The 27,187-nt window shown below is 39.2% G+C and overlaps 1 protein-coding gene across 1 annotated transcript in view; it reads right to left on the reverse strand.

The window, feature by feature from the left end:
- Positions 1-26,584, reverse strand: part of LOC140688153 (ankyrin repeat domain-containing protein 26-like) — a 48,867-nt gene extending 22,283 nt beyond the window's left edge. The window contains exons 1-20 of the mRNA XM_072946905.1: positions 26,338-26,584; positions 25,559-25,673; positions 25,234-25,407; positions 22,195-22,301; positions 20,749-20,886; positions 20,033-20,140; positions 19,219-19,325; positions 16,995-17,147; positions 16,333-16,384; positions 15,886-15,955; positions 13,190-13,250; positions 12,915-13,102; positions 11,521-11,647; positions 11,050-11,111; positions 8,478-8,571; positions 6,028-6,056; positions 5,772-5,844; positions 3,776-4,030; positions 2,098-2,171; positions 1,465-1,606 (exon numbers count right to left, since the gene is read on the reverse strand). Of these exons, the coding sequence (XP_072803006.1) occupies positions 1,465-1,606; positions 2,098-2,171; positions 3,776-4,030; positions 5,772-5,844; positions 6,028-6,056; positions 8,478-8,571; positions 11,050-11,111; positions 11,521-11,647; positions 12,915-13,102; positions 13,190-13,250; positions 15,886-15,955; positions 16,333-16,384; positions 16,995-17,147; positions 19,219-19,325; positions 20,033-20,140; positions 20,749-20,886; positions 22,195-22,301; positions 25,234-25,407; positions 25,559-25,673; positions 26,338-26,552 (2,344 nt within the window). The 5' untranslated portion in view covers positions 26,553-26,584. The remainder of the gene's footprint in view (positions 1-1,464; positions 1,607-2,097; positions 2,172-3,775; positions 4,031-5,771; positions 5,845-6,027; positions 6,057-8,477; positions 8,572-11,049; positions 11,112-11,520; positions 11,648-12,914; positions 13,103-13,189; positions 13,251-15,885; positions 15,956-16,332; positions 16,385-16,994; positions 17,148-19,218; positions 19,326-20,032; positions 20,141-20,748; positions 20,887-22,194; positions 22,302-25,233; positions 25,408-25,558; positions 25,674-26,337) is intronic.
- Between the last annotated feature and the right edge of the window lie 603 nt (positions 26,585-27,187).

Here is a 27,187-nt window from a genome sequence, read left to right on the forward strand (position 1 = left end):
CAGTGGATAAAAAGAGGCACTTGTCAAACCTCAACACCTATTCCTGATAAAAACTTCCAGGAAACTAGGAACCAAGGGATCATCTTCACTATGACAAAGATCTATGCCAAGCCTACAGCTGACACCATACGCAACGGTGAAAAACGGAATGCTTTTCCCAGAAGGTGAGGAACCGGACAGGAGTGGCTTCTCTTACTCCTTCTAATCAGCACCGTACTGGAGCCAGTGCAATCAGGCAACATAAAGAACCAAAAGGCATCTGGATGGGAAATGAAGAGGTAAAACTGTCAGCTAATCAGCGGGGAATATGATTATATGGTGCGAGTCAGCTAACTCCAACCTGTGGGCTGGGTTGCTTGCTTTGGTAAATAAACTTTTACCACATCCATTACAGCCACGTCCATTAACTTGTGTATTGTCTATGGCTACTCTTGTTGCAACGGTGACAGAGCTGATTAGCTGTGACAGGGAATGTATTTATTTATTGGCTGCAAGTCTTAAATGTGAACTATCTTTAGTAAGACAGTAGTTTAAAGAAGAAAAAGCTTGACCACCTCTGATTATGTAGAAAATCTGAGAGAATCCATAAAAAGGCTACTAGAACTAACAAATAGGTTCAGCCAGGTTGGAGGGCACAGAGTCAGCATACAGAAATCAACTGTATTTCTATCATCAGAAACTAAAATTTAAAATACATTATTTTAAAACAAATAAATAAAAATATACAACTTATAACCTCACTGAAAAATAAGAAATACAGGTAAACTCATAAAAGACGAAAAGACCCAGACACTAAAAACTCTAAAATATTACTGAGAAAATCAAGGAAGACCTATGTAAACGGAGAAATCAACTTTGTTCGGGGTTAAAAATTCCGTATTGTTAAGAAGTCAATTCTCCCCAAATTAACCTACAGATTCAACATAATCTACATCTCATTTCCAGGACACTACCAGACTTTTTTTTTTTTACATTGACAAGCTGATTCTAAAACTCATGTGGAAAGAAGGGTAATAAAAGGAAACAAGATGAAGCCAGAGGACTGTGGCCTTTAACCATGGAGCTACAGAAGCAGGAGCTGGATTTTAGGCAAGGAGGTAACAAAGACCTGAATTTTAAAAACTGTCTAGTAATCACGGTTGCGGTGTAGACCAAGGTCCCAGGAGGCGGAGCGGCGGCCAAGAAAGTCCTGAGGTGATTTCAGCGTTCTAGGAGGGAAGCAGCGATGACCTGACCCCGGGTGAAGGCGTAAGAGCAGCAGAGGCAACAGAAAGCACAGGGAGAGGGGACGGCCACAGCCCCTGGCTGGCAGCGCACACGTCTGATTCTGCTTCAACACAGAGCAGGCTTCTGAGACGCAGCGGCCTGTGACGCAGCCACGCTCCCCGGGCAGCGCTGGGTGTGCGTACGTCACCGCGAGACACTTAAACAGGCTGTGTAGTCACACGGGGGGGGGGCGCCTACCTTCACTCTCCGGGCCAAGTTGTTTGACTGGCCTCAGGGTGTTCTTAGAGTTATGGAAAAGCGACTCAGAATCCTCGGAAGCTGTCCCCGGTGACAGAGTTAAGTCATCGAGGCCATCCACAGAATTCATCTGCTCTTTGACCTACGAATAAATAATGCTATTTCACAGTGTCCAACATAGTTATAAAATATGCTCAGTGTACAGAGGTGATAGATATCCATCTTTTTATGAGAGCAAAAACACAGACACTTCTCGAAAGAACTGATTTCTATCAAAAGGCTAACTTTATCAATAGTGTTTCTAAATGATTTTTAAGTAAATGTTTCTACAACAAAGGAGGATTTTCTGTTTTTCCACTCTATCTTTTATAATTTTTTTTACCACAGGAAAACAATATTCAGGAAGGTTTTTTTTTGCCTCAATTCCAAGGATAAAGTTTAACTATAAATGATTATAGATCCTAACAATACTTTAAGTTTTGTAACTAGATAGAATGCTATTAAAAACTAAATATTAAATAATTATTTATTGACTCTAAAAGTCTAGTTTGAAAGGCAATTTCTTTTGAACTGTGTTATTAAAGCACAGAAAACAGTATTAAACCAGAAATTTAAATTTACATTTTTACATACCTGTGAATGGTTATTTTCACTTCCATCAAGTCTTTCTTCCTCTTCCTCAGATGTCCTTTCTAAGTCTAGGTCTGCTAAAAAATGAATATGCTTAGTTAAAATTCATTTTTATCTAGAACAGCTAGAAAAAAGGCATCATCTTTATAAAAACATAAAACACATTTCATCAATTGACAGTTTAAATTAAGTTTCATCTTTAGCCGGATATTTACTTCTTTAAGAAATACTTCTAATTATTTAAAACTTCAACAAACTATTTGGGAACTACTAGATGTTACCAGATTAAAGGCATACAAACATCTCAAAGTTTCACTCACAAACTGATTCACCAGACATGAACAAAACAAAGAGAAATAAAACAAAATTTAAAAATACAGTAGAAATATACAAAGTCACGATAGACTCTATTCTCTACCTCCTAACAGTACCTTTTTTAACAACATACCAAGCTTCAAGAGCAATGTCATTCATGGTTTCCAAAATTATTGCTAGTTTTTATGCTTTTATCTTTCCTTTATCTGAAACGTTTCCCTCTACTGTTCTGACAAGTTCCTTTGCCTCTTTGAAGACTCAGCCTGCTCTGTGAAGTCCTCCTTGATTACAGCTCTCTTTCCGCAGAGACACAGGGATCTCTTTCCTTGGAGCTACCTTGGTACTTCACAGATTTTTCTAGTGTGTCTTCACCAGCTGAACTGTAAACTATTTCTTTACATGTTTATCCTCTTTGCTCCCATGCTGTAGAGGACACTCTCTTAAAAGTATCTGTGTATAAACTATTTATTAGAAAAACTTTCAGTTTTGAGCTTGTAGTCACTACTATAGGAGATAACTGAGAATCTTTTCCAAATACAACATTAATTCTGCAGGTAAGGATAGAAAAGATAAAACTACAGGAGCAGAAAAAACATTGTAAGACTTATTACTACAGCTCTGATTATATCACTGATTAAGGCACTAAATTAATTGGTATATAAAGTAGAACACGTATTAGATGTGGTTAATCAACAGACTGGGTATCCTAGAAGAATTAGAATTGATATTCCATATATTATTTTTAAGTGATCAAGCACTCCTTAAAAACCAATATCCTTTTCGACCCATCAATCCATTAAAAATAATAAAACAAGCTGATACACTGTGCGGACACAGTTAAGAAGGAGGTCCTGTGTAGCAAATTCCCAATGTCTGCCACTACCGCTGGGAAAGCCACTTCTAACATACAGAAAGGCAGAGAATATACTAGAAATACTTTGATATTTAGTTGCAGAGGTGCTTTTTCAGTTACACTGAATACAGCTATAACAAATATTTATAAATTCAGAGCTAGATAAAAATAAAGCTAAGAAACCATACTTTGAGAAGGGAATCTTTGGATGTCCACCTAGGTTTCCCAACTACTCACAAAGCTCTAGACATCATCCTCCTACCCGCTCTCAGGAGTGTGCTAAATACTATTCTGAACGAACTTACTTTCTCCTAATTCTCTTTGCTATTTAATATGTTGCTTTGATCAGAGGTTGAATGTAAATGTCATGCAAAAAGGTATTGTCCGGTTGTAGGTTGCATAAAAGGAGTAAACACAAAGGAGATCCTGCCACAAAATGATTTCTGCAAAGTCAGAGTACGGTGAAGCCACGCACAGGTAGACCATGGCTAGCTCTCTGTGCTGCTTTATTACCTTCTTTGCTGCTTCTGTTCTCTGGCAGCTGTGACTCACACAGGCCACGGAGCGCTGCGTTTTCTGACAGAGACACGGCTCCAATATTCATCCGGTCTTTATCTACCAGGGCCGTCTGCCTCAGTTCTGTGGGTGCTGACTGGTTTGTGGTCACTGATTGTGATACCAACAGACATTTGTCAACTTTCAAATGCTTGGCTCTTTGACCAGCCTCATTATTGAGGCTCAAACTAGTAGAAACCCACTCTGAAGGACCTGAAAACAAAGTTTCCACTTATTAGAATGTGAATAACAATACAAACTTGACTAACTTTTACAAATTCTCTTCCCAGAGCAGCAGCCCCATGCCCTCCTCTCCCCCAAACACACTGCTCCTTCCCAGCTGGTTGCACTTTACATGTCATTGCTGTTCATATAGGGAACCACTGTCTCTCTTTTTTCTACCTTTTCTAGTATTACTAATTTGGATTCACTCATCACTCTCTAGAAAACAGTCTATATTCTGTAAGAGCTTTATGAATAATTACGACTCTTCAACATATGAAGTTTTTCATTAACAAAATGTATGCCTAACCAGCCATTTACTGGACGTTTAAATATGCATGACAGTATTGAGTCCTAGAGATGCGGGCTTTAAGAAAACTTCTACTGAATGGTACTACTTAAATTACAATGAGGCAGTCTTTCCTCAATGTACCAATATCTTCAGAATTCTTACCTTAAGCCTTGGATAAACATCATAAATTTATATAAGAAAGGATAGCCTTGAGTGACTAATTTTTTCCATATAAAAATAGGGTAAATCTAGGTACAAACTAGATCCAAAGAGTACAGAGTGCCATCAGACAGGAAATACATAACAAAAATGTTTTCCTTTTTTAAAAAGAATTAAGTTGTCAGATTCAAAATTTTTAAGGCAAGTTAAAGAAAAAAAGGCAAGAAATGTAGACGTGAACTTTAAAGCCCACCTCATCACAAGGGCCCCTTTATTATTTCACACCCATGAACCCTGTTTAAAACAGCAGTTCTCAAGTGTCATCTGAGAAGCCCTGAAGCCCCATGTTCCCTCCATCTAGGGAGTCCAGGAGGTCAAAACTATTTTCACAATAATACTGAATGCTATTTTCATTCTCATTCTCTGTTAAGTGTGCAGTGGAGGTTTCCAGATACATGACATTTGAGAACATCATAGCTCTAATGGCTAATGGAATGTTTGTGCGTGCTTGTTTTTTAAATCTTTCAGTTCTATTTTCTAATATACTAAACATCAATAGATACAACCCACTTAACAGTTCTTCAGAATTTTCAATAATTTTTAGTAGTATAAAAAATATCCTAAACCCAAAAACTTTTAGGATTATTGCTTTAAAAGATCATATCTACCAAACATTAAGGTAGGACTAATTACTTCCATCATTTTTAATAATCAAAGACACCACACACACACACAGAGAGAGAGAGCGCTAATCAAAACATCCAGTTGCCTTAAGACCTTTGGGCTAGGGAAATAGCTCAGTGGTAGAGCACATGCTTAGCATGCACAAGGTTCTGGGTTCAATCCCTAGGACCTTCATTAATAAATAAATACAGAAATAAATATCATCAATGTGATAGCACTAGATGAAATAATTAAAGTGAAATATGACTGACATGTTAGCAAGTGAAGCTTTACTCTACATAAAGGTCAGAATTCAATTAAGCATTTTAAAACTCTGGAAAAATCTTAGAACCTAATAATCTCTCAGAATCCCTGAGAAGTACAGGGACTCCAAACTGAGCACTTTGGTGTCTCCCAACATCAATAGAAACATCCAAGTCAAAGCTGACATTTTAAAACTCTATTTCTTATGCTTATACATATTTTTCAAACATGGATACCGATCATAACATCTGCCTTACTTATGTCATCTTTCAATTAAATTAGAAAAAATAAAAGGAATTAGGAATAAGAAGACTGTACTTCATTTCATAGTTAAATTTGTACTGCAAAATTTACCTGATTTGAATCTTTGTAAATTCTTCATTGCTCGTGTTTTTTTAGGAACAGAATCTTTCACTCCAATTGCAGGCTGAATGGTTTTTGAAACAAACTGATTAATCATGTGCATTTGATACAATCTGTAGTAATAATTCAAGGGGGGAGGGTCTAGCTCAGTGGCAGAGTGCCTGCTTAGCAGTGCATGAGGTCCTAGGCTAAATTCCCAGTACCCTCATTAAAAAAAAATTCAAGATAAAAGTATAAAAGTTTTTACCTTCAGGTGAGGATATTTTTCAATAGAACCTAAAAGCCAAAAGGGACACATAATCAATTATAAGTAAATATGAAAGCCAACTATCCAGTCATGCGGTTAGTACTGAGCGCAATCCTCATGCTTGCTTTGGAAATGAACATGTTAGGTTTCGGTGTTTTGTTTTTCAGGGGCAGTTAGGACAGCAACAAGACAGACATATGAATCCATGATAGATACTGAATAAAGAGCAGGAATATAGGTTTAACAAAACATGCAGTTAAGATGTCAAAAGTACGAGTACGTTTCAAATGACGTTATAAAATAGAAACGTGCACATATACGAGTGTGAACATGCTGCCTGAGGAGGAGAAAAGCGATTTTTAATCAGAGGAACAAGTCACGGCTCCAAGAAGACAAAAGTGATAGCTGATGGTAAAATGCAACAGCACATCTTTCATGCGACTGACACCATTAGACTACAAGTGTTTATCATGCTCTTCAATTTGTCCTGTGATTCAGGAAGTCCACAGTTGTGATGGCAGTTCATTTGAATGTGCAGTTCACTTCTCGTCAGAGAAAGTGTTATGAATTGATCAGCCTGGATACACACTTGTAGAATAATCGTTCATAAAAATAGTCATATTTTCCCATATCCACATGGGCTACCGATATGCCTACATTTCTTGGATCCTCTAGCCATCAAAGTTTCTTGATCCACTCATGCAAGAAAGAATGTATACTGAGTTTTCAATATTGAAATCTGGTGATCAAAAAAAAATTTCATTGCCACAGAATTATTAGACATTAAAAGTCTTTTATGTTTCAAAACCTGTGTAGTATTCACTGAAAATAACAACTTTAGCATTTATGGAATGAATCCTATTAATTTCTTTTATTTCCAAAATTGGTTTGGTAAATCAGGCTAATGTATAAAAGGATTCTTGTGAAATAAATATCTTATCAAAAAATAACATATATTAAAAACAACAACAACAACAACACAGCCAATGCTTCATATTCAAGTTAGTCTCATTTGAATAACAAATACCAATACAACATTTATCTTTGAAGCCTGATAGGAGGAGAGGCTGTGGTTTACCCCAATTCTAGGCCCCCTCCTGATTCCAGTATTCTCTGGATTGGCAATGATCTAACCTGGCTTCAGTGCAAATACACTGATGCCATCGAAAAGGAGTTCTCTCAAGTTTCCCCTCAATTCCAAAATCACCTACCTGCGGCTTTTTTTCCTCCTTCCTTCCTTTCACTTTCCTCTTCAAAGGTACCTCTACATCTGTGGTCTTAATTCTTCCCCTTTTCTATTCTTTTGATGGACGATCCCCACCACTTCTTTTCCCTCTCTGCTTAGCAGCAGTAGCTTACACCTCTAATTTCTACTTCAACTCTTTGCCTCCCTCTGACTATGAACGTGCTCAGAAAGAAAAACAAAATCGTGCTTTTCCTTGTTGCTGTTGTCTTTAACTCCCCAGTGGCTCTTCTTCCAGATTCCCTTAAACACAAGTCTACCCTCTGAGCGTGATCTGAAGACCAGCAACATGGGCATCACCTGACAGCTTGTTAGAAACGCAGACCCACTGCTCAGAATGTGCGCTTTTCACTGGGTCCCCAGGTGACTAAAATTTGAGAAACTCTGGTCTATACCGAGCCTGCTTCTATAGCACTCGGACTTAACTGATCCCTCTGAAACAGCCGCACGTGTCTCCCAGTAACACTTCCCCAAAAACTGCATCAGGATCTGCAGACTTTTCAGTGGACTCTTTACCAGGCTCCAGCTCCCCTGACCTCCCCGGAACGCACCCTGCTCTCCACCTCTTTCCCACTCTCTTCTGTTGGCCTATGAGACACCATCCTATAAGGCAGCAACACGCTGCATGACACGAAGGTCCAGACATTGACAGCTGACCACACCCGCCTGTGCTCACCGGCAGCCACACCCAGCTCTGCGTGATCAGGTACCGCAGTCCTCGCCGCCTTCCTAATGGTCAGGGGACGGGCGAGTGGGACATTCTGCTGTGCCTCCCGGACAAGGTTTGGTGCTGGAAGGAGCTCACTTCATACCCGTCTCATTTCAAACACTCTTCCCTTCCTTCTTCTAAAGAACTATTCTACATTACCACCTCCTGCCAGGGACCCCCCTCCTTTTCCTTCATTTACTCCCCTCCTCTCTACCTCCCTCATTCTTCACTCCCTCCTTCCCTCCTCCTGGTTTCCTGATTGTCCTCAGGTCACAGAGCATCTTGAAACAAAACTAACAACTGAGCTCCTTAAACAGCATTCTAGTTTAATCTGTTGCTGACACCTGGTAAGATATACAGTTTACTTCCTTTTCTCCTCTTTTTTCTCACTGTATGTTCAACAGGTGATTTTCTTTGGCTGAGAGAATAGATCCAAATCCATGTTTTAAATCAACATTCTGTAAAATGACTTTTTTTGGAATAAAATACAGTACTTACTTTCTATTTGTCCATTTAATGTATTTTTTTCTCCTAGATCTGCAGCTCCAGATAAATGATCAACACAGTTCGGTAGTTCAATCTCGGAGATACTCTGTTAAAATTAATATTAATAATGAGTTGCATAAAGATTTCCTGATCCCTTTCTAAGAAAATACCTGCATTTCCTATCTTATTATTATTTTTTTAATTTCCTACTTTAAAAGCAATTAGACTCGAAAACAAAATAAGCATATCCTGGAAACCCAAACATTTAAATAGAAAATTTCATATGCACTCTTTAGATCAAGTCTATCTTTTATCTTCAGTTGGCTTTTGATCTTCTGTAAACTGAGCATGGAAAGCTAGAGCAAATATTTTCACAGACAAAATACTGACTTACATGCAGATTTCAACAAAGAATTAACTTCAAAGCACCTCATTCCATTTTGTATTCCTCGACAAAAGAAGAGGACGTTTAAAAAACATATGTATTTTTATACATATAACTGAATTGCTTTGCAGGTACACTTGAAACTAACATTATAAACTGACTCCACTTCAATAAAAAATTAAAATACATATTAAAATATATTCTTTAATAAGTATGCTATACATTTAAAATGTTTCTTAGGACAGATATTGTTTTTAGCATTAAAATAACATACACGGCATGAAAACAAGCCTTGGAGCCTGTCATGTTGAGTATTAACAGAACACTGTGGAAACTGCTACATTTCAGTAAACAAAGGCTTAGCGAATCTATTATTTGATAAAACTTTTATTGATAGGGAAAATAGTTGAATAAAGTACCAAAGTAGAAAGAAAAACATTTATGTTTAAATTAACAGCAGAAAAATTTTAAAAGTAGCTATGCAGCTCTTCAAAGAAGTACCATAAGCTTTACTTCACTGAGGGAAGAATAAGAACACCGTTTAGTGACCACCCGCATGTGCCAGGCCCTTATGATGCACATTCTCTTCTCTACACACAACAATAACAACAGTGACTCTAAGGACGGTTACCCACTTGCTGCTTCCTGGCCGCTCCAAGATGCTGGAGTACCGTGATGAGCAGATGTCACCCACTGTTCTGTCTGGAACGTCCCTCTCCTGGACCTTCGTGCGACTGGCTCCTTCCTGTCCGTCACCTGGCAGCTTTGGTCACACTCAGCTCTTTCCTGACTACCTAAATTCCAGCCTTACTCCACCCCCGTCCTAACTACAAACTCCCCCACTGTTGTCGAACCTCACGCTCTCCACGTTCCTTATGTGAAGGACTTACTGTCCCTGATACAGGGTTCCTGTTTACTTGTTCTTCTGTTCCTGCCACTACAGCCTAACCCCTCAGCTGCTACATTCAGTGTCTTAACTGCCTGGTGCTAGTTGGTGTTCAGGAACAGGAATTTATTTAAGGTCAAAACATGGAAAATCCCCAGAAGGCGTCAAGTACCAAAGCACTACGTACCTATCGGAGATCTCCGATAATAGCCTACCGACACTCAACATACCCCAAGTGAGAAATCCCCGTGCCCGCTCTAACTTTCCCACTTTATTGTCCTTCAGATTTTAAAAAGGTGTCCTCAACATTTCAGTAGGTCACTAGTGGCCACTGTGATCATTCTTACATTTCTATAGCACCCTTTGCAGTTGACAACGTGTTTTCAGATTTGTTACCACATTTTTGTTCATGACTCATAACCTGAGAGGTAGGCATCAGTACCATGTTTTTGAACGAGCTCACTGACATTCAAACAAGTCAGACAAGTTTTTCCAAGATCTCACAGTGGGTCAGAACCAGGATGCTACCACGTCTGCTGACTTCAAGTACAGGACCTGCCGAGATCCAAGAGTTCAGGCTCTTCTGACCTCTTTCCACGGCTATCACCTTGCAATAGGTCATCACTACCTTGTACTTAGCTTCCTTCAAGTTCGCTCGCCATAAAGGTACTCAGTGCATGCTATTTTCTACCCAAAATGGGCTGTCCTCAGTAAAACATCACTAAACCAAACTGGTGGTATTTTAATCCCACATATTTATTACTAGTCCCCATGCTTTTGCTTCTCCTGAAATGTTCGCTGCAGATCTACTTGACAATCCAAATATAAAAATACTTTCAAGTCGCAGGCACTGTCTTTCCAAGGTCAAAGTGGTTAAACAAACAAAAACACCGGTTTTTTGTGTTTTTTTTTTTTTTAGTACAACCTGTTTCTCTCTGAATCTAAGAGTTTTACACATTCATTTATAACAAAGAAGCAAACATCTGGTCACAGGCCGACCAAGAATTATTTTCTTCAGTTTTTAGAAAATGTAACTTCAGAACCCAAACCGATTCCCTGTGACTTCTAAGCCTTGGCTTTTGCACTACATACAGCAGTTTCATTAGGCGAGTCTGGAAAATTAACACAAGTGCACTCTGCAGTGGCATGACATGTAGCACGGAATGACTTTACTAAGTGAGGGTTAAAGCGAGGAACCAAAATTTTGCTGGGCAAATGTAAAAGTGAGAAAGTGAAGTCAAAACATCCCTCCATTTATGTTTCAACATCACGCAATGCTTACATTTGAACATAATAATAATAGAAGACAGTACCTCAAAAGCCCGGGATGATTCTGCATCTTTCTTTCCTTTGAATCTTAATGCTGGTGTTGCATCTACAAAATGCAGTCACAGATACATTAATGAGAACACATACCACTGGGAAGTTTAAATACACATAAGTCTATCTTGATTCATGAATATGTCAATAAATTAAAGTGGCACAAAAGAATTTCAGAGGGTTGAAGCATTTTCTGGAAGAAAACTTGGTCGTAGTTGGGATATTCATGAAGGAAGATGGCAAAAGAAAAACACTTAAGAAGAAATGGATATCAGATTTGGATCTACACACTTCAGATTTTTTACACTACTTTTTTCTTTTTTTTAATGGAGGTACCGGGAACTGAACCCAGGACCTCGTGCATGCTAAACGTGTGCTCTCCCACTGAGCTATACCCTCCCCCCTCCAACCACACTAGCTTTTAAGCAGAGAAGAAAACCCATAGATGCTCCCTGACTTCCCACCTCTGTCACTTTTGTGTGCTCCATCAGTAGAAATCAACTTGCTATGATCTGCTCGCCCCTTTAGAACACTGTTAATTGTCCCAGTGCCGTTCTCTTTTCCCCCAGTTTTTGGCTTTGTTGCCTCTTCCTATAAAAACAAAACACAATGTAACAAAAACCCAACATCAGAAAACATCATATTCCTACACTTGGTCATTCAATCAATCAGTCAGGAAGACAACATATAGTTACTGTATCCATCAAATCATAGGCATTCTCCTGGGAGAAGCTGGCAATATATATAAAAGACAGATTCTGCTCTATACTCTAGGGGAGGTAGAGACACATGAAAATGAATCAACACAGACAAGTTATCATTCAACAGCTCTACACCTGAAGTGAACAGATACAGTAAGGGCACAAAGGAGAGAAGAGACTTGCTGCATGCCAATAGCTCCGGGAATGCTGGGAAGACCAGACTGTGTCTTAAAAGACAGACCCAGTGCAAAGAGCAGATGTGAAGGGGGTTCTAAAAAGGGCAGCCTGAGCCGAAGGTCGAGGTGTGAAACAGCATGATAAGTCACATGGAAAACTAGAACTCAGTTACTGGGGACGGAATGGAGAGACAAAATTTGCTAGATTAAATATAAGACATCACTCCATTAATTTAAGTGTGAGGCTATCTAAAAAAATAAATAACTTCAAGTTAAAACTAGCTTCCATAGGGAACTGTATTCAATATCTCACAAAAAAACTATAATGGAAAAGAAAGAAAAATTGGTTATATATATATATATAACCAAATCACTTTACTGCACACCTGTAACTCATACAATACTGTACATCAACTACATTTGAATTAAAAAACAAACTTCTATAACCAAAAAGAAAAAAGGTTAGGGTCAAATTTTCTTTCTGTTGTTCATAAAATCAGCTCTATGTCCTTCAGAAGAGTCTGAGCACTTTCTTCCATGACCTGACTTTTCCTTCTCTTAATTTGAATTAGAGATAATTTCTGTCATAATGTGTGCTATAGAGTTCCTGCTCTCACTTAACCCCACTATTTCTGCTGTGTCTGTATAATCATCTCTCTCATTTTGACACTCATACATCTTGTCCTTATTAGATGAACGCTTCCCCTTTGTACCCCTGCCCATCTTCATATTCATCCAGCTGTTCTTTCCTGTTGCTCTCTTACTCTTTCTTTTCTTAATGGCATATCTGAGAACTGTTTATTGCCACCAACCTTTACAAATCTCAGTCCTGCACGTGTACCTCTCTTGTTATCACACTGTTTTCTATTGTGATCTTGAGGACTTCCATTCCTCTGTAGGATCCTTTTCATCCCCATGAGAATCAGGGGGACGGTAAGTGAAAAAGCACAGGAAGGAAAAGTTAAAAACAAAACGGCTTACCTCTGAAACACCAAGGACTACTGAAGATGTGAGAGGTTCCGGTGCTGGGAAGGCAGGATGAGAAAAGCCTGAAACTTCAGTGGATGGTTGGGAAAAGGTTCTAACTGCATCTTCATTTTCACTATTAGAATTATGGCCCTCAAAGACGGTGCTAGTTCCTGGTTTCAAAACACCATCTTTTGCCTCTGCTGTAGTGAAAACAAGGTACAGTAGATGAAATGATCTGTAATTTCTCATCAGTGACAACACAAAAAGACAGTCTTCAAATAACTTACTGTTTATCACGGGTTCTTCCCAGGCCCGAATTAGCTTGGCAAATCTTGGATGCCGGACTTTCTAGAGAAGAAAATTGCAGCTTTAAGAACAACAAATATGAAATTGAATAAAGTAACTGTAACATTCCCCATTCCTAGATGATCTAACACAAAGAGCGCTGGCTTTGGAGTCATTCAGATACGGATTCAAGTCCCGGGTCTGTCATTTACCAACCTACATCTTCTCATGGGGTGAGGATTATGACAGATGACCTCAGGGGTCCCAAAATGTTACTTTCTTTACCCCTCATTGATTATCATACAAACACTATGGTATCCATTAGATGACTTTCTTGACCAAAATGATCTAGAACAAAATCTTATACCTGATAGTTTAGAGTCGTATTGAAAAACCTCACATTAAGAAATTTTAAGTGGTGGTTGTATTTTGAAATGTGCTTGCATGATTTATATATGTGTGAATGATCTCTCATGGGGGAAATATGAGAGTTTACTTTTCAGCAGTATCTTATTTGGATGAGTTAGAACGGCAAACAGTATAAGCTACTTCTATTCCATTCGCCAAGAAGCTAAAGACAAATGGTTGTTCAAAGTCAGTTACTTCTAAGAAAGAGAAATAAGAACAAAAGTAATTCTGAGGGGCAACGACTCATGAGTGAAAGCCACACACATAGTAAACAGAAAGCTGTCACTAAGTATGTTCACAGAGGCAGAGTGAGATGGACTGAAAGAGCAGACACCGAGGAAGTGTTTTCTGCAGAGAAATATTAGGTTTGGGGAAAATCATTAAAAAAAAAAGTGGGGAGGAGGAAGAAAAGAAAAAATGAGACATGACTAGTGAAGTACAAACTTAAGGCAAGTAAAAAGGAAAATGTAAGTATAACAAGGCATGTGGAGAAATATATATATTTCAGCATTTATATATAATAGATCAGGGATGTATCAGTATTGTTAGGGATATACGATGAGTGAAAGCCTCTGTTTTACCTTTTTATAATATATATAAAAATATATAAGTTATATATGCAAGTATATATATTATTCAGCAAATTTTATAAAAATATGAAAATATATGGCATATAAAACATATATATAAAACAAAGGCCTTTCTTCATAGTATATCCCCAATAATACTGACTTGTATTACCCCACAACTGTTTGTTTGTAAACACTGCTATAAGTAACAGTTAAATTTTGTCACTGTAAGTCACTCAATTGAACATGGTCATCTCTCACTACCTGAATGCTGCAAATTATTACTAGATGGAGAGAAAATTAGATTTTAGAAAGTTCCTAACACATCAGCTTTCCACCTAGACAAAGAACTGGTAATCAGGATTCTAAGGATAATAGATAGCTTGAAAAGATATATTTCATGGAACATGAGAGGGGGCTAAAAGAAGGTTAAAAAGTTTTCATCTCAAATTCTAAGCTCACAGTTGCTGGATACTGAAAAACAGACTGTAACCTTTTCCTATTTATCATATACTTCTTATCTATTTCCTCGGCATTTATGACATAATTCCTCTCATAACAACTGAACTTTTACAGCCTAAACAAAGGGAATAGAAATTTAAGTCATATTTTTAGAATTCAAATAGATTTCATTATGATAGAGTGTGCATGTTATATCACCTGCAGCATGGTGCAGAATTCCATGTCTCCTCATGCACTCACATTCATAAAATACTAAAATGCTTCTTACATTTAAGACCTTATTCTAGGTGCTCCAGGAAATGCACAATTACATTCCCTAATCTCTAGCGGTGTATACTGATGCAGGGGCTATAAGATGAATATGTAAATAACTATACTACAAAATGTCTGAAACTTGAAATTTTAGAATGGGACACGGGGACTGGACATACTTTTTAAAACTGTAATATGAAAGAATTCTGAAATAGGTTTCATCATATGGTTGTTATTAAGAGTCTACTTTTAAAGCTGGCTGTTATTTTAGGGAAAACATGTATTCTTCAGTTAGATGCAGAGTTTTGAATATATTCATAATGGGATAATTTAGAAAACACAGAGGAATCTCTTTATAATATGGATTTTGAGAAACAGAATTTTAATTTCTAAATTTCTAGAATTTCAACTATTATTTTAAGTCTTAATGCAGAACCAGAGATAGAAATAAAGTAAAAAACAAAACAAAACAACCCTCTTTCCTCACAACTCTCTGATACCAAAATAATAAGTGTCCAAGGGGGAAAAAAAAAAGATACATGCTACGTAAGTTTTGGAACTGAAAGGCCCCAGGAAGAGGCCATGGCTATCACAGTAAGTAGCTGTGTGCACTGAAGAGGTCCCTGAGGCACGAGTATTATACAAATGCCGTCAGTGTGGTTTGAAAGTCAAAGAATCCTTATCTTTGGCCAAGCTTCACACCTCCTCTGTTGTGGGAAACCTTTCCACAGTACAACTTTCCTGTCACGATCTATTTTCTAGTCCATTTTGCTTCAGCCTCATCTTCAGTACTTACCAAAGTAAAAAAAAAAAAAAAAAAAAAGAAAGAAAGAAAGAAAAAGAAAAGAAAAAAACCTGCCATATTCTAATAAAATGGTTTACTCAGACCAACTTTCTCATACAAACATAAAACAATGATAGGCAGAACACTGCTAAATTTTAAGAGTAAATACTACACAAAACTAAATTCAGAGCAGAAAAGTTAATTTCACAAGAAAACACTTTACCTTGGCAGCAAGATCTAAGTTACCATCTGATGGAGGCCGTGAATCATCAATATCATGTTTGGGTGAAATACTTTGAAGAAAAATACACATCATAAATGAGTGAGTTCATTTCTTTAAACAAACAAGTCACACAAGTCTATGCTGAGGGATGAGAAAGCAGAGTTGGGAGCCAGGCTGCCTGATGGTTAAGTCACAGGTTAACTACTTGTTAACCATGGAATCATGGGTCAACTAGTCAACCTCCTTAAGCTACATCTGCCTAATTAAATAGAAGTAAGCTATAACAGCACAGCTACTCTGCAAAGCTGTTGTGGTGACTGTACGAGGTAACAAATGTCAAGTACATAACACGGTGTCTAACCCAGGTAGGACACTCAACAAGCCTTGTTTCTTTTCTCTGTGTTCCCTCAGTCAGCATGTAATTTTTAAAAATCCATAAAATCCTACCGGCTTACAGAGACATCTTCAAGCCTCGGTGCAATCTTAATCACTGAAATCTCTATTAAAGAAGAAAGTAAAATAGAGTTTATATGGGCAATAGAAAAATACAGAATATTAAAAGTATGAGATCACTGTTTTGTTAAAAAGCATTCCATTGGGACCACACCTGGAGACTACACACTTGAGTGAATATGGAGTATACTCCTGGTAAGTAATTAATGCATAAAAACCACTTCCCCTCCTTTATATTTATCAAAAAAGAGGGTGTTTATCCAAATTTGATATTTTAAAGTGAACTGCTGTTTACAAGGACCAAAATCCCAACCAAACTTTATGAGACTCACAAAAGAATGATAATCATTAGTAGAATCAGTATCATAAACTGACAATGTCAAGCTTACATAGCATGGTATTTCTGGACGACACCCATGGGACAAACCCACCCTGCCATTCGGCTTTGTCAACCTCATGTTGTCTGGGCACGGTCATCCCTATTCGCTCACATACGGTCTAGGGCTGCTTTCACACTGCAATGGCAGACATGAGTGGATGTGACAGACATCACATGGCCTAAAATATTGACTCTCTGGCCCTTTACAGAAAAAGATTGTGCATCCCTGCTTCATGTCATAACAGGAAACCCTAAGACTCAAATCGAATCTTCTTACTCTTCTGCTCAACATTCTTCAGTGGATCCATGCAGCTGCCATTGCTGGTTCCCAACTCGACAACCTTTTCTTCTTCGTTGTCCTTGCTGGACAATTGCAACTTTTCTTGGATGTTTTCTGCCCCAGTATGCGAAGAAGGTAAGCTCTCCTTAGCTGCGAAAAGAGAAATGATTGTCTTACGGTCATCACAGTAACTGCATTTCCTTTCCCAGTGGCTGCTTTAGGAATGAGCATGTGATGTAGCCCAGCCAATAAGATGCTAGGGGAAGTCTACCGGGAGCGTCTCTGTTTCCTTCCTAGTTAACAGGAAACATGCAGAGAGAAGCAGCCCTCCTCGCCTGCGGATACTGTCAGGTGAGAAGATGACGCTTGGAGCTGCTGCCAATCAGCAGACCAGGAAAGGCGACATTAACACCAGCAGCCTCACAGCTGAAGGAGGGACAGCGTCTGGGATCCTGACGACATCACCGAACCTTCTAACCAATCCTGATTCCTGTTGCTCTAGCCAGTTACTTAGGGCTCCTATTATTATTTGCACCTAAAAGCATTCTGACAAATTTCCCAAGGTCTACAGCAGACCTACTTTCTATAGTACCAGAAAGGCTTTCAGAAGCGTGTCTGAGCTAGGTAGTCACCTCATTCCCAACCATTCCTACAGCATCCTTTCTGCACCAACAAAATGAAACTCATCGATCCTGCAAAGTTCACTGGCACATCTTAGCCTCTGAACCACTGTCCTTTCTGCCAAATGTAATCTTCAAAGATGTCCCGCCCACCAAACACTGAACTTCTGCCTCCTTCCCTGGCAAACTTCTACTCGCTCTGCGTGGCTTACCTGACATCCTACCCACTTTTAAAAAACTTCTTTCCTCACCATGGACTTAAAAGTATTTGGTACATATTAAATACCAATAAAAAATACATAAAGACAGTTACAAAGTCCTAGTGGGCTCTGGGACACAGTACGCACAGAATAAAGTAAAGCCAATCATAAAAATGAGGATGACGGTAGCAAGCTCCCGGAGGCCAGGAACTGTGCTTGTGACCTGTTTGCATTCTGTAACGTCAGAGTGGTGCTTAGTACCTAAAAGACACTTGATAGTCATCTGTTAAGTGGATGAATTAACAGATAAGAATGTTTTCTTTGAAAATTCTGTTTAAAAAATATACAGACATTAACCAGGGACAACTCTGTTGTGTTATGAGCACCTTGAAGACTAAAACTCTGTCTTTTCCATCTTTGTATTTCCTACAACAGAAGTTCTTTGCTTGATCAAGGTGTACTAAGTTAAAGGTGCCCTCATACAGTTCAGACTGAACAGCATGCTAGGAGTCACATCTAGGCAACACAGTCATCATCTTTTTTTTTTTTTATGTGAAGCACTTCTGTGCTTTTTTTTACAATTTGTTGAGTCCTGTCCTGAGTTGTGCTGAGTATTTATTATGACAATCCTTTAACTAATGGCAATAGAAAATCTTTTTCTAACAAAATAGTTTCATGAAAATTATCCCCAAAAAAGAAGAAATCATCTGGCTCTCATGCAGACAACATATCTCATTCTGTTTGCACTTCTGAGGAATGAAATTGGTGAGAGCGAGCCCTTGTTGGTGTAATGATGTGAAAAGTAACCAGTGCTTCTCAGCAAGGCACTGCTTTCCTGACTTCTGCCCTATCACTAGGTACCTTTAAAAAACAGTGTGCAGTATGCTGCACACTGGCCCAGCTGTGCAGCTCTAATTGTTGGCCATTTGTTTACAGCACCAGGAAGGTATCGCTGAGCTCCCAGTTTTAAAGACAATCACTTTTTAGTGAGACTAATCACTATGCAATAAGTAGCATTCGTTTACCCAATGTAATCCATTTGCTGTAAAAATTAAAGAGCCAGTTCTGTAACAAGGCCAACTTGTTATAATGTTACAGGAAATGTACAACAAAGTTAAAAACCTGTTTTTCTTATTTACACAAAGATATAATATGGGATTTCAGGGGCCATGATTAAATAAATGAATTTCTTTTCAGACAATATTGTCTCAGATTTTAAATTACCTACAATTAACTTCTTAAACAATTCTGAATACTAGACCATTAAGAAAAAATTAATTAAAAAAATAAAAACACACACAAAATTTACACACTGGCTTTTTTCACTGCTCTTTCATTATCAAAATTTCCTCAATCTTACTTTCTTTATCTATGGTAGGGCCAACAAGAGTAACTTATTACCAGAACTCTGTCCTAGGTCGCTATTTTGAGGGGGAATAGCTGGTATCTTTCCGTCTCTGTAGTCGACAATCAGTTGGGAGAGGCTATGTATAAAAAAATGTGATAAATATTACTACTTGAATACTAATATGAAAAACAATTACCAAATGTATTAAATTCTTAGGTTATTTCAGACAATATCACAGGTAATATCAAAACTTCAATTGCCCCATGTATTTCAAATTTGTGCAACCTACACTTTTAAATTTAGGATGTAGAATTAAAAAAGAAAAAAAGTAAGGTGAAGTAGTCATGAACGGAGGGCACTACAGCTCAGTAAGTTAACTAGAGCGAGCCTGACACATACAAAGTATCTCGAACTCAGAAGTCCCAGCTCTATAACCAACAGCTATTTGTTCCTGGACAAGGTGCTTCTCTTCAGCTCAAAGTCTTCCTTTATAAAACCGGGATCTTACTGTCAGGCAGTTAGTTATTAATACTCTTAAGAGTATTATGAAGATTTAATGAGATAATGTATCCCCCAGATGCTCAGAGAAATAGTGGAAGAATGGAATAATTTGTTCTTGAACTTTAATGCTGGAACTATTTGAGAATCCCAAATAAAACCCAATGTGTGTTTTCTTTCACAGGTATAACATTTAAATGTGGTAGTTTTCAGAAAATTTTACAAATTACGGTGATTAGCTGTTCTTCATGGTTTATACTTCAGGGCACCTCAGCTACTATATAACTTGCAGTTAAACTTATTTATAAATACATGACCTCATACAAGCATATGTATGAGAACTAAACAAGCCGTCACGCAGAAGTTTACGTGTCCATCGCCACGAAGGCCGCGGAAACTGGATCAGCACAGGCATCCCGGGAGCAGAGGTCAATCACGACCCGACTGCAGGGCCAGTTTCTTTTTCCTTTTCTTCTTCTAAAATTTTATTAAAGGTCTTTAGAGAGCAACATCCAGACCCCAGCCCCAGCTGCCGAGGAGATCCTGTTAAAACCAGTTTTAGTACCAACGCTGCAGCAACAGAATCAAGGGAAACAAGAGAACGATTAGCATGCCCTCGCCCTGCCCCAGTGCCTTGTGGGAGAGGACTGTCACTGTGATCTTAGGGAATCCCTTAGGTTCCTGGAAAATTCAAGAGGAAGATTATAGAAGAAAGTCCCCAAAGGAAAATACAGGATTTCCTGCTCTACTAAACACTTCAAGACCCAAATAACTAGTTAGAAAAATCAGATATGTGGCATTATTTGTACCCCATGCATAGGGGTTACACTGGGATGAAATGGAGACCAGTAGGATCCTAAGGATAAAGGTCTTACAAACCCTGAGATAAAGAACCCTGTGCCCACTGCTCCATCTCACTAGTCTGGCCTTTTGCTGGTTTCCAGCTGGTGATGGGGAGGGTCTCACTGCCATCCCCAAAGTGCCTGCTCCCAACTAGGAACTCTCACCTGTCACATAACAAGTCACAGTTAGGTCATTTCCAACCTCAGTTTAGAGATAACTGGCACTTTAATGTAAACACTTACTGTTTAAAACCATTACAACAAGCATGTTGTTCAGCAGACCGTCCGTGTACATCCAGCAAATATGCATTAACACCTTTCTGAAGAAGCAGCTTGACTGTGTCCGGTGAGTCATGACGTACGGCAAGCATCAGTGCTGATCTAAAATAAGAGAGACAACTTCACTCTTAGGAACTTAGTTATTTCGCTTAAACAGTTAATTTGATCTATTTTACCAAGTTAATATCCTGCCCACCCCCGGAGAACTGACCATGTATATGCTCGAGTGCTCATCTCTGCAAATGACCTCCAAGGCCAAAATGGAGGGACAAAAAAGAAGCCTCCTGTCTTACTTGGGTAGCACATAGTAGAAGCTGCTAATTTAAAGTCCTCTGAAGGACAAGAAAGGACGCTGAGGTCACTGGTCTGAACTAGGAAAAGGCTTAAATAAAGGCTTCCCTATTTCTTCCCTAGTCTGAAATATAATACTTTAAAATCAACTAGAGGTCAGGTAAGGAGAAGCTGTTTGCAGGCTGAAAACAGTAATATGAATAAAAATGGCAACAAAAATAGTCACGGCTGCAGTGAATCACGCTGAGAAGCACGTGCCCGGCACTAACCTGAAGAGTCTACGTGTGGTCTTTCTCAGGCACAACCACCCTTGAAGGATGTACTACGACCCTCCTTTACGTGTCAGGAAACATACTGGGTGGTACTAAGTCATGTCCCCCAGGTAACACACCTGACCAGCAGGAGGGCTGGGATTTCAACCTCGTCTGACTCTAAAGCCCAGCTCTTTCCTCTTTATCATCCACCAAAGACTTGTCTTCTTTGAAGGGAATGTTTTTTCAATGACTAAAGCTATTTTTCTTCCTTCTATCATTATCAATTAAAAATAAAAACATCAAAATGTACTAGAAATGAAAAAGGAGAAGAACTGATGAGCCCACAGTATCTGGTGATAGTTACTCTCTTAGTGATACTCACTTAGTGATAACCTAATAACATCAGTATCCTTCAAAGAAAGTAATTTAAAGCAGAGTCATCCAAAAGACAAAACAAACTCCTCTTTGTCTAATATGCGTCTTTTAAGAAAGAAATATCTACCAAGAAGAGGTTAAAACAAATTATAAAGAATGAAGAAATTCAACACTGTCTCATAAGGTAAATTAAAATTAGAGTCCATACTAATAAAACTAAAATGAAATCCCTGAACTATTGTAAGATTGTATGACCAAAACAATCAGGTTGCAAATGACATCAGTCACTATCATAAAGAAAGATGAATCCTGCTGCATACTGCTCTTTGTGACACCAGGCAGAATAATTGCTTTTCTACCTAACTGATGATGTGTTGATTCTAAGTTAATCCTCTTCTTATTAGGTTAATCTTCCTGATTGGCTGTTACTACTCTAGAACAACATTAAGATTAAAAAAAAAAGAGAGAGAGAGAGAACAAACTATTTTACCTTTGCAGCTTGTCGACTGCATGTACATTTGCCCCGTTCTCTATCAAAAATTTGACCATTTCTCCTTTGTTCTTCCTGACGGCAAGTAAGAATGGTGTCAAGTTATACTGTAAAATAGTAAAAACAGTTGACAATGTACAAAATTACATACAAATTTCAAAACTGAATTTAAAAACTTAAGTCTCTGAACTTAAACATACACTATAAAGTAAATAAAAACTAGCCCCTTCCACCTCGCCCCTCTGTGCTCCTTCTCTTTAAAAGGTTCCTCCTTGACCTCTTCCAAAGTTTCCCTGTGAAGTCATTCTCTGAAACTCACTTCAGACATTTGCTGGTTCCAAGAATCTTCACTTCGATTGCAGCGTGTGTCAGGCATTCTCTAGTTACCTTACTGCTCAACTACTACTCCCGACACTCTAAACACTGCTCCAGAGAGAACCATTTAGCTACTGAATCAACTACACTTCTAAGGAACCATGCTGAGGAGAAAGATGCCATACTGTCTGCAACATGCATAACCTATCCAATTACAACTATGACTAATCTCATAAAGCTTGCAGACTTTCCAGTGGGAACATGATTATTTGCATGTAAAGAAAAAGTTTTTCTTAAACCAACTTATAAATTCTAATTTGAAAAATTCCATCCCACTCTTAAGGGATTATTATAAAATACGAAGTAGACTATAAATTAATATAGACTGTCTTTAAAATCTTGAAATATTTATCAAAATATACAACAGGAATTGGAAATTCAAATGCTTACAGAGGCAACATAGGCGGCCCGAGTAAGTGAAGGTCACAAGTGAGGACAGCACACCGGAGGACACACGCCCCGCCGAGAAGGGGCCATCTCTGCAGGGCAGACCACATAGGCCTGGGCTCAAGGGGGACCAGATTTGATTCTTTAGGAGAAGTTCTGAAGTGTAGACTTCTGCACAAGTCTCCTAAATTTTAAATGTTGACTCAATGTGTGGAGACAAACTGAACATATCCAGGCATGTTTGGTCTATAGCCCACTTGTGTTTTTATGTTTGCTATGTTTCCAAACAGTCGGGTATAAATCAAGTATTTGTATGTAAAACCGTGCCTTTCTTTAGAATCATATGTCTTACGCACAAAAACACTGGGCCCCAACATGTAATAAAAATTGTGATTAAGACTCATAATACCCACTTCAAGAATTTTTCCAATGCCTACTAAAACTACAATCTATCTGTATCGAATTCTCCCCAATTGTTAATCAAATGGATAATTAGGTCATGAGATGGCCGAAACTAAATTATTAGAACATTTCCAATAAAAAGAATGAAATAGTGCCATTTGCAGCAACATGGAAGGACCTAGAGATTATCATACTGAGTGAGGTAAGTCTGAAAGTGAAAGAGAAATCCCATAGGATATCACTTAATATGTGGATTCTAAAATATGATACAAATGAACTTATTTACAAAACAGAAATAGACTCACAGACATAGAAAACAAACTGATGGTTACCAAAGGGGGAAGGGGGTGGGAGAGGAATAAATTAGCAGTTTTGGACTAGCAGATACAAATTACTACATATAAAATAGATGAGCAACAAGGTCCTACTGTATATACTACAGGGAACTATACTCAATATCCTGTAATAAACCATAATGGAAAAGAATGTGTGTGTGTGTGTGTGTGTGTGTGTGTGTGTGTGTGTGTGTATCTATCTATATAAGAATGTACATATAACTGAATAAGAATATATATAACTGAGTAAGAATATATATACACACACATATATATGTATATATACATATAACTGAATCACTTTGCTGTATACCAGAAACTATCTCAACACTGTAAATCATTAGATTTTAATTTAAAAAAAAACTGTCATCTTGATTATGCTAGGGCTCAGTGAATCTAACAGATAGATTGCAAGAGTCCATCACACAGCTTTAACCAAAAGAAGGCTCATGATTTCCTATTACTGCAATCAGAAAAACCCTGTTGACCTAATGACCTGGATGGGAATAAAAGATGCAAAATCTTTAAAGGGTCCGACTCTACTTATTGAATCACTCGCCACAAGCAAGTTTCTAAGACTGTCTGAGTGCCACTGAATGATCAGTGGTTAGAAGGGAAAAGGAGCCATTCTTCAAGGCAATAGATGCTGCCAGTAATAATGCCAGGAAGAGACGGATAAAAGTCAGGCTAACACGGCTGGAAAGGAGAGCGCTGAAAGAAGCAGCATCTATCAAACCCCTGCTCTTCCAGAGATGTCTTACTTTTGAGATCTGTGAATTTACATGTATTACACGAATCCATTCAATAGTCCTTAACCAAGGGTTGTATCAGAATCTCAGGGAAGTATTTCTAAATACCTGTGTCTAGACCTGAGTACATTTATACAATCAAAATCTTCAGGGGAGAGCCAGGATGAAAAAGCAGGCGGGCCAGTTTCACCATCACTTGCTCCCCACCTACAGCCACAGCCCCGCAGGGGAGCTACACCAGGTTGAGCATGGAAGACCCCAAGGTGAAGGTGTACGTGGAGGGCCATGTGGCAACCAGCACAAATGAATGCCCCTGCTGGCTGTCAAACATGACCTGACCTCACTTGCCCAGGTTCTAGAACCTGGGATCCTGGGGTGCTCAGGGCCTGTGGCTTGCTGCCTCCCCTGCCCAGCTGCAGTCACCCAGCTCCCCCTGCTGGGTACTGGGTTCCTTCCTCCTCCCACCCATCCCCAGGCAGGCAGCCCGCCCTTGCCATCACTTCACTCCCCGCAAGCCTTCATCTTCCGTAGGCTCTGAGCCTACCACCCACTCCCAGGTAGTTCCTAATGGGAAGTTGTTCCTTCTGGGGTACAAGTGTGGCTGGGAGACAGAGCTCTGCCCTTTCTGTGGGCACTACCTCTAGCCTCTGGCCTTGGCTTTGGAGTTGTTTCCATGATAACAGGGCCTGATGTATTGTATTCAGTATACATATTACTATAAATAAAACACCTGTAGCTAGAAAAGACCCTGTATTTCAAATATCTTGTAAATAAAGTCAGTCGAGCTATACCTTGTTTATCGCCTCAATATCTGCATCATAGCGGAGCAGCTCTGCTGCAATTGATGTATTTCCAGCCAAGACGGCGTAATGCAGAGCAGTGTTTTGACAGTCGTCCGCAAGATTTGGGTCAGCACCCCGTTTCAGCAGGATAGTGACACACGCTTCTTTCTGGCATTGTACAGCCTGTTGGTATCACACCAAGAAACAGACTGTAAGTGCTAGGCATTCCAAGTTAACATTCCTCAAGTTCCAGCAGTTTGTTATATTTAAAACAGATAAATTCATTTTTATTCTAAGTAATTAAATCCAATCCATCTCACGTGCTGCTACACACCTTGATAAGAGCTGTCTTGCCTTCCTTGTCACGAGCATTCAGATCACACCACCACTGTGTAAGGAGAGCCACCACTGGTGACTGGCCGCTGGTGCAGGCTAAGTGTAGGGCAGTCCTGAGAACATGAGAGGACATTTTAGGAAATTAGAGCAAACTAGTTCGAAGGTACAGTTACTCATGTAATTGTAAACATTCAACAGCATGCTATTCCTACCCCTTTAAAACTAACATTTAGTCTTATCTTACTTCTTTCTATGGGGAAAGAATAATATTTATTAGCTCTTATTACTCACCGCATTAATGGAAGAACTACCTGTTTGAATAGAAAGGGCATGCCGTTGAGATTCAGCTCAACTTGGGTCTGGCTTCTACTTTAACACTGTCCTTATTAGCTCTCACTTAGCCTGTCTGTGCCTCAATTTACTCATCAACAAAATGGGTGTGAAGTAGTAGTTATCTTACAGGACCCCACTGTGATGCTTAAATGAAAAGCTATGCAAAATGTCTGGCAGTTCCTTGCACAAAATAATAGCTCAATAATTGTTGGTAATATTATAATTGTTACCGTTACTATTTTACAAAGACAACATTTCAATGAAGTAAAATGATAGTGTATCTACTTTGCTGCTGCAAGGATGAGAGAGAACGCTGTACTTCAGTGATTCTAACATGCTCATTGTCTCACACTTCAACATCTCTCAAGTGGGAAGGCAATTTAAAATTCATGTCTTAACAACCATAGTTGGCAGCTCCTCCCAGGCCCGCCCCGCCGCTGTTACCTGTTCTTCCTGTCTCTGCTGTCTACGACATTTCTCTTATATGTCAGCAACTCCTCCACTGTACACCTGTCACCTAAATATGCGGCTTTGTGGAACTCCTTTAGCTCACACTTATAGACATGATACCCAGGCACAGGCTTCTGACGATTCCTGCCCTCTCTCTGATGGATGCTGTAGTCCACCCAGCTCACGAAATTAGCGAGTCTCTTCTTCATCTGGCTTATCGCCTTCCGACACCGCTCACTTTCCTCCTGGTCGCCTGCCACCTCCCAATCTCAGTGCTGGCGCTGCAGAAGAGCCACAGAGGTCTCGCTGCCACACCTTGGCTGCAAAGCTCAACGGCTCGGAATGTTTGGTCCGGAACAGCCGTAGCCTAGCAACAGCACTAACCCTCAACTGTCCCTCAAATGTCCCTCCATAGCCAGTGTCCCTGTGAGTGCGCACAGAGGCCAGGAGGCCAGTGTGCCCAATATGCAACTGTGGTTAGAGTGGGGTGGAACCACAGGATGCTGAAGGCCTAGTCCCCCAGAGAGCTCCCCACCAAAAATATCTAAATCTCATCCCTCAGTTCATTCCTTTCCCCATCCCTCTGGGCCCAAGCCAGTCTCCAGGGAATTTAGCACATGCAAACAGCAAAAAGCTGTTTTCATGGTTTCAGACCTTGTGGCAATACGTCTCATTAAGTACAAACTTGGGAAACCAACACACGCTCTGCAGATGAGATGGAAACGTGTTTCCGCACGTCTGCTGACACTGCTCTGTGGCTCAGCCTGATGTTTACACGCTTTCCTCACTTTATTTTATCTTTTGCTTTTATTTCCACAAATTAAAACTTGAATCAATTTGAGAT

This window comes from Vicugna pacos, chromosome 21 (genome assembly GCF_048564905.1).
Source record: "Vicugna pacos chromosome 21, VicPac4, whole genome shotgun sequence".
NCBI classification, from domain to species: Eukaryota; Metazoa; Chordata; class Mammalia; order Artiodactyla; family Camelidae; genus Vicugna; species Vicugna pacos.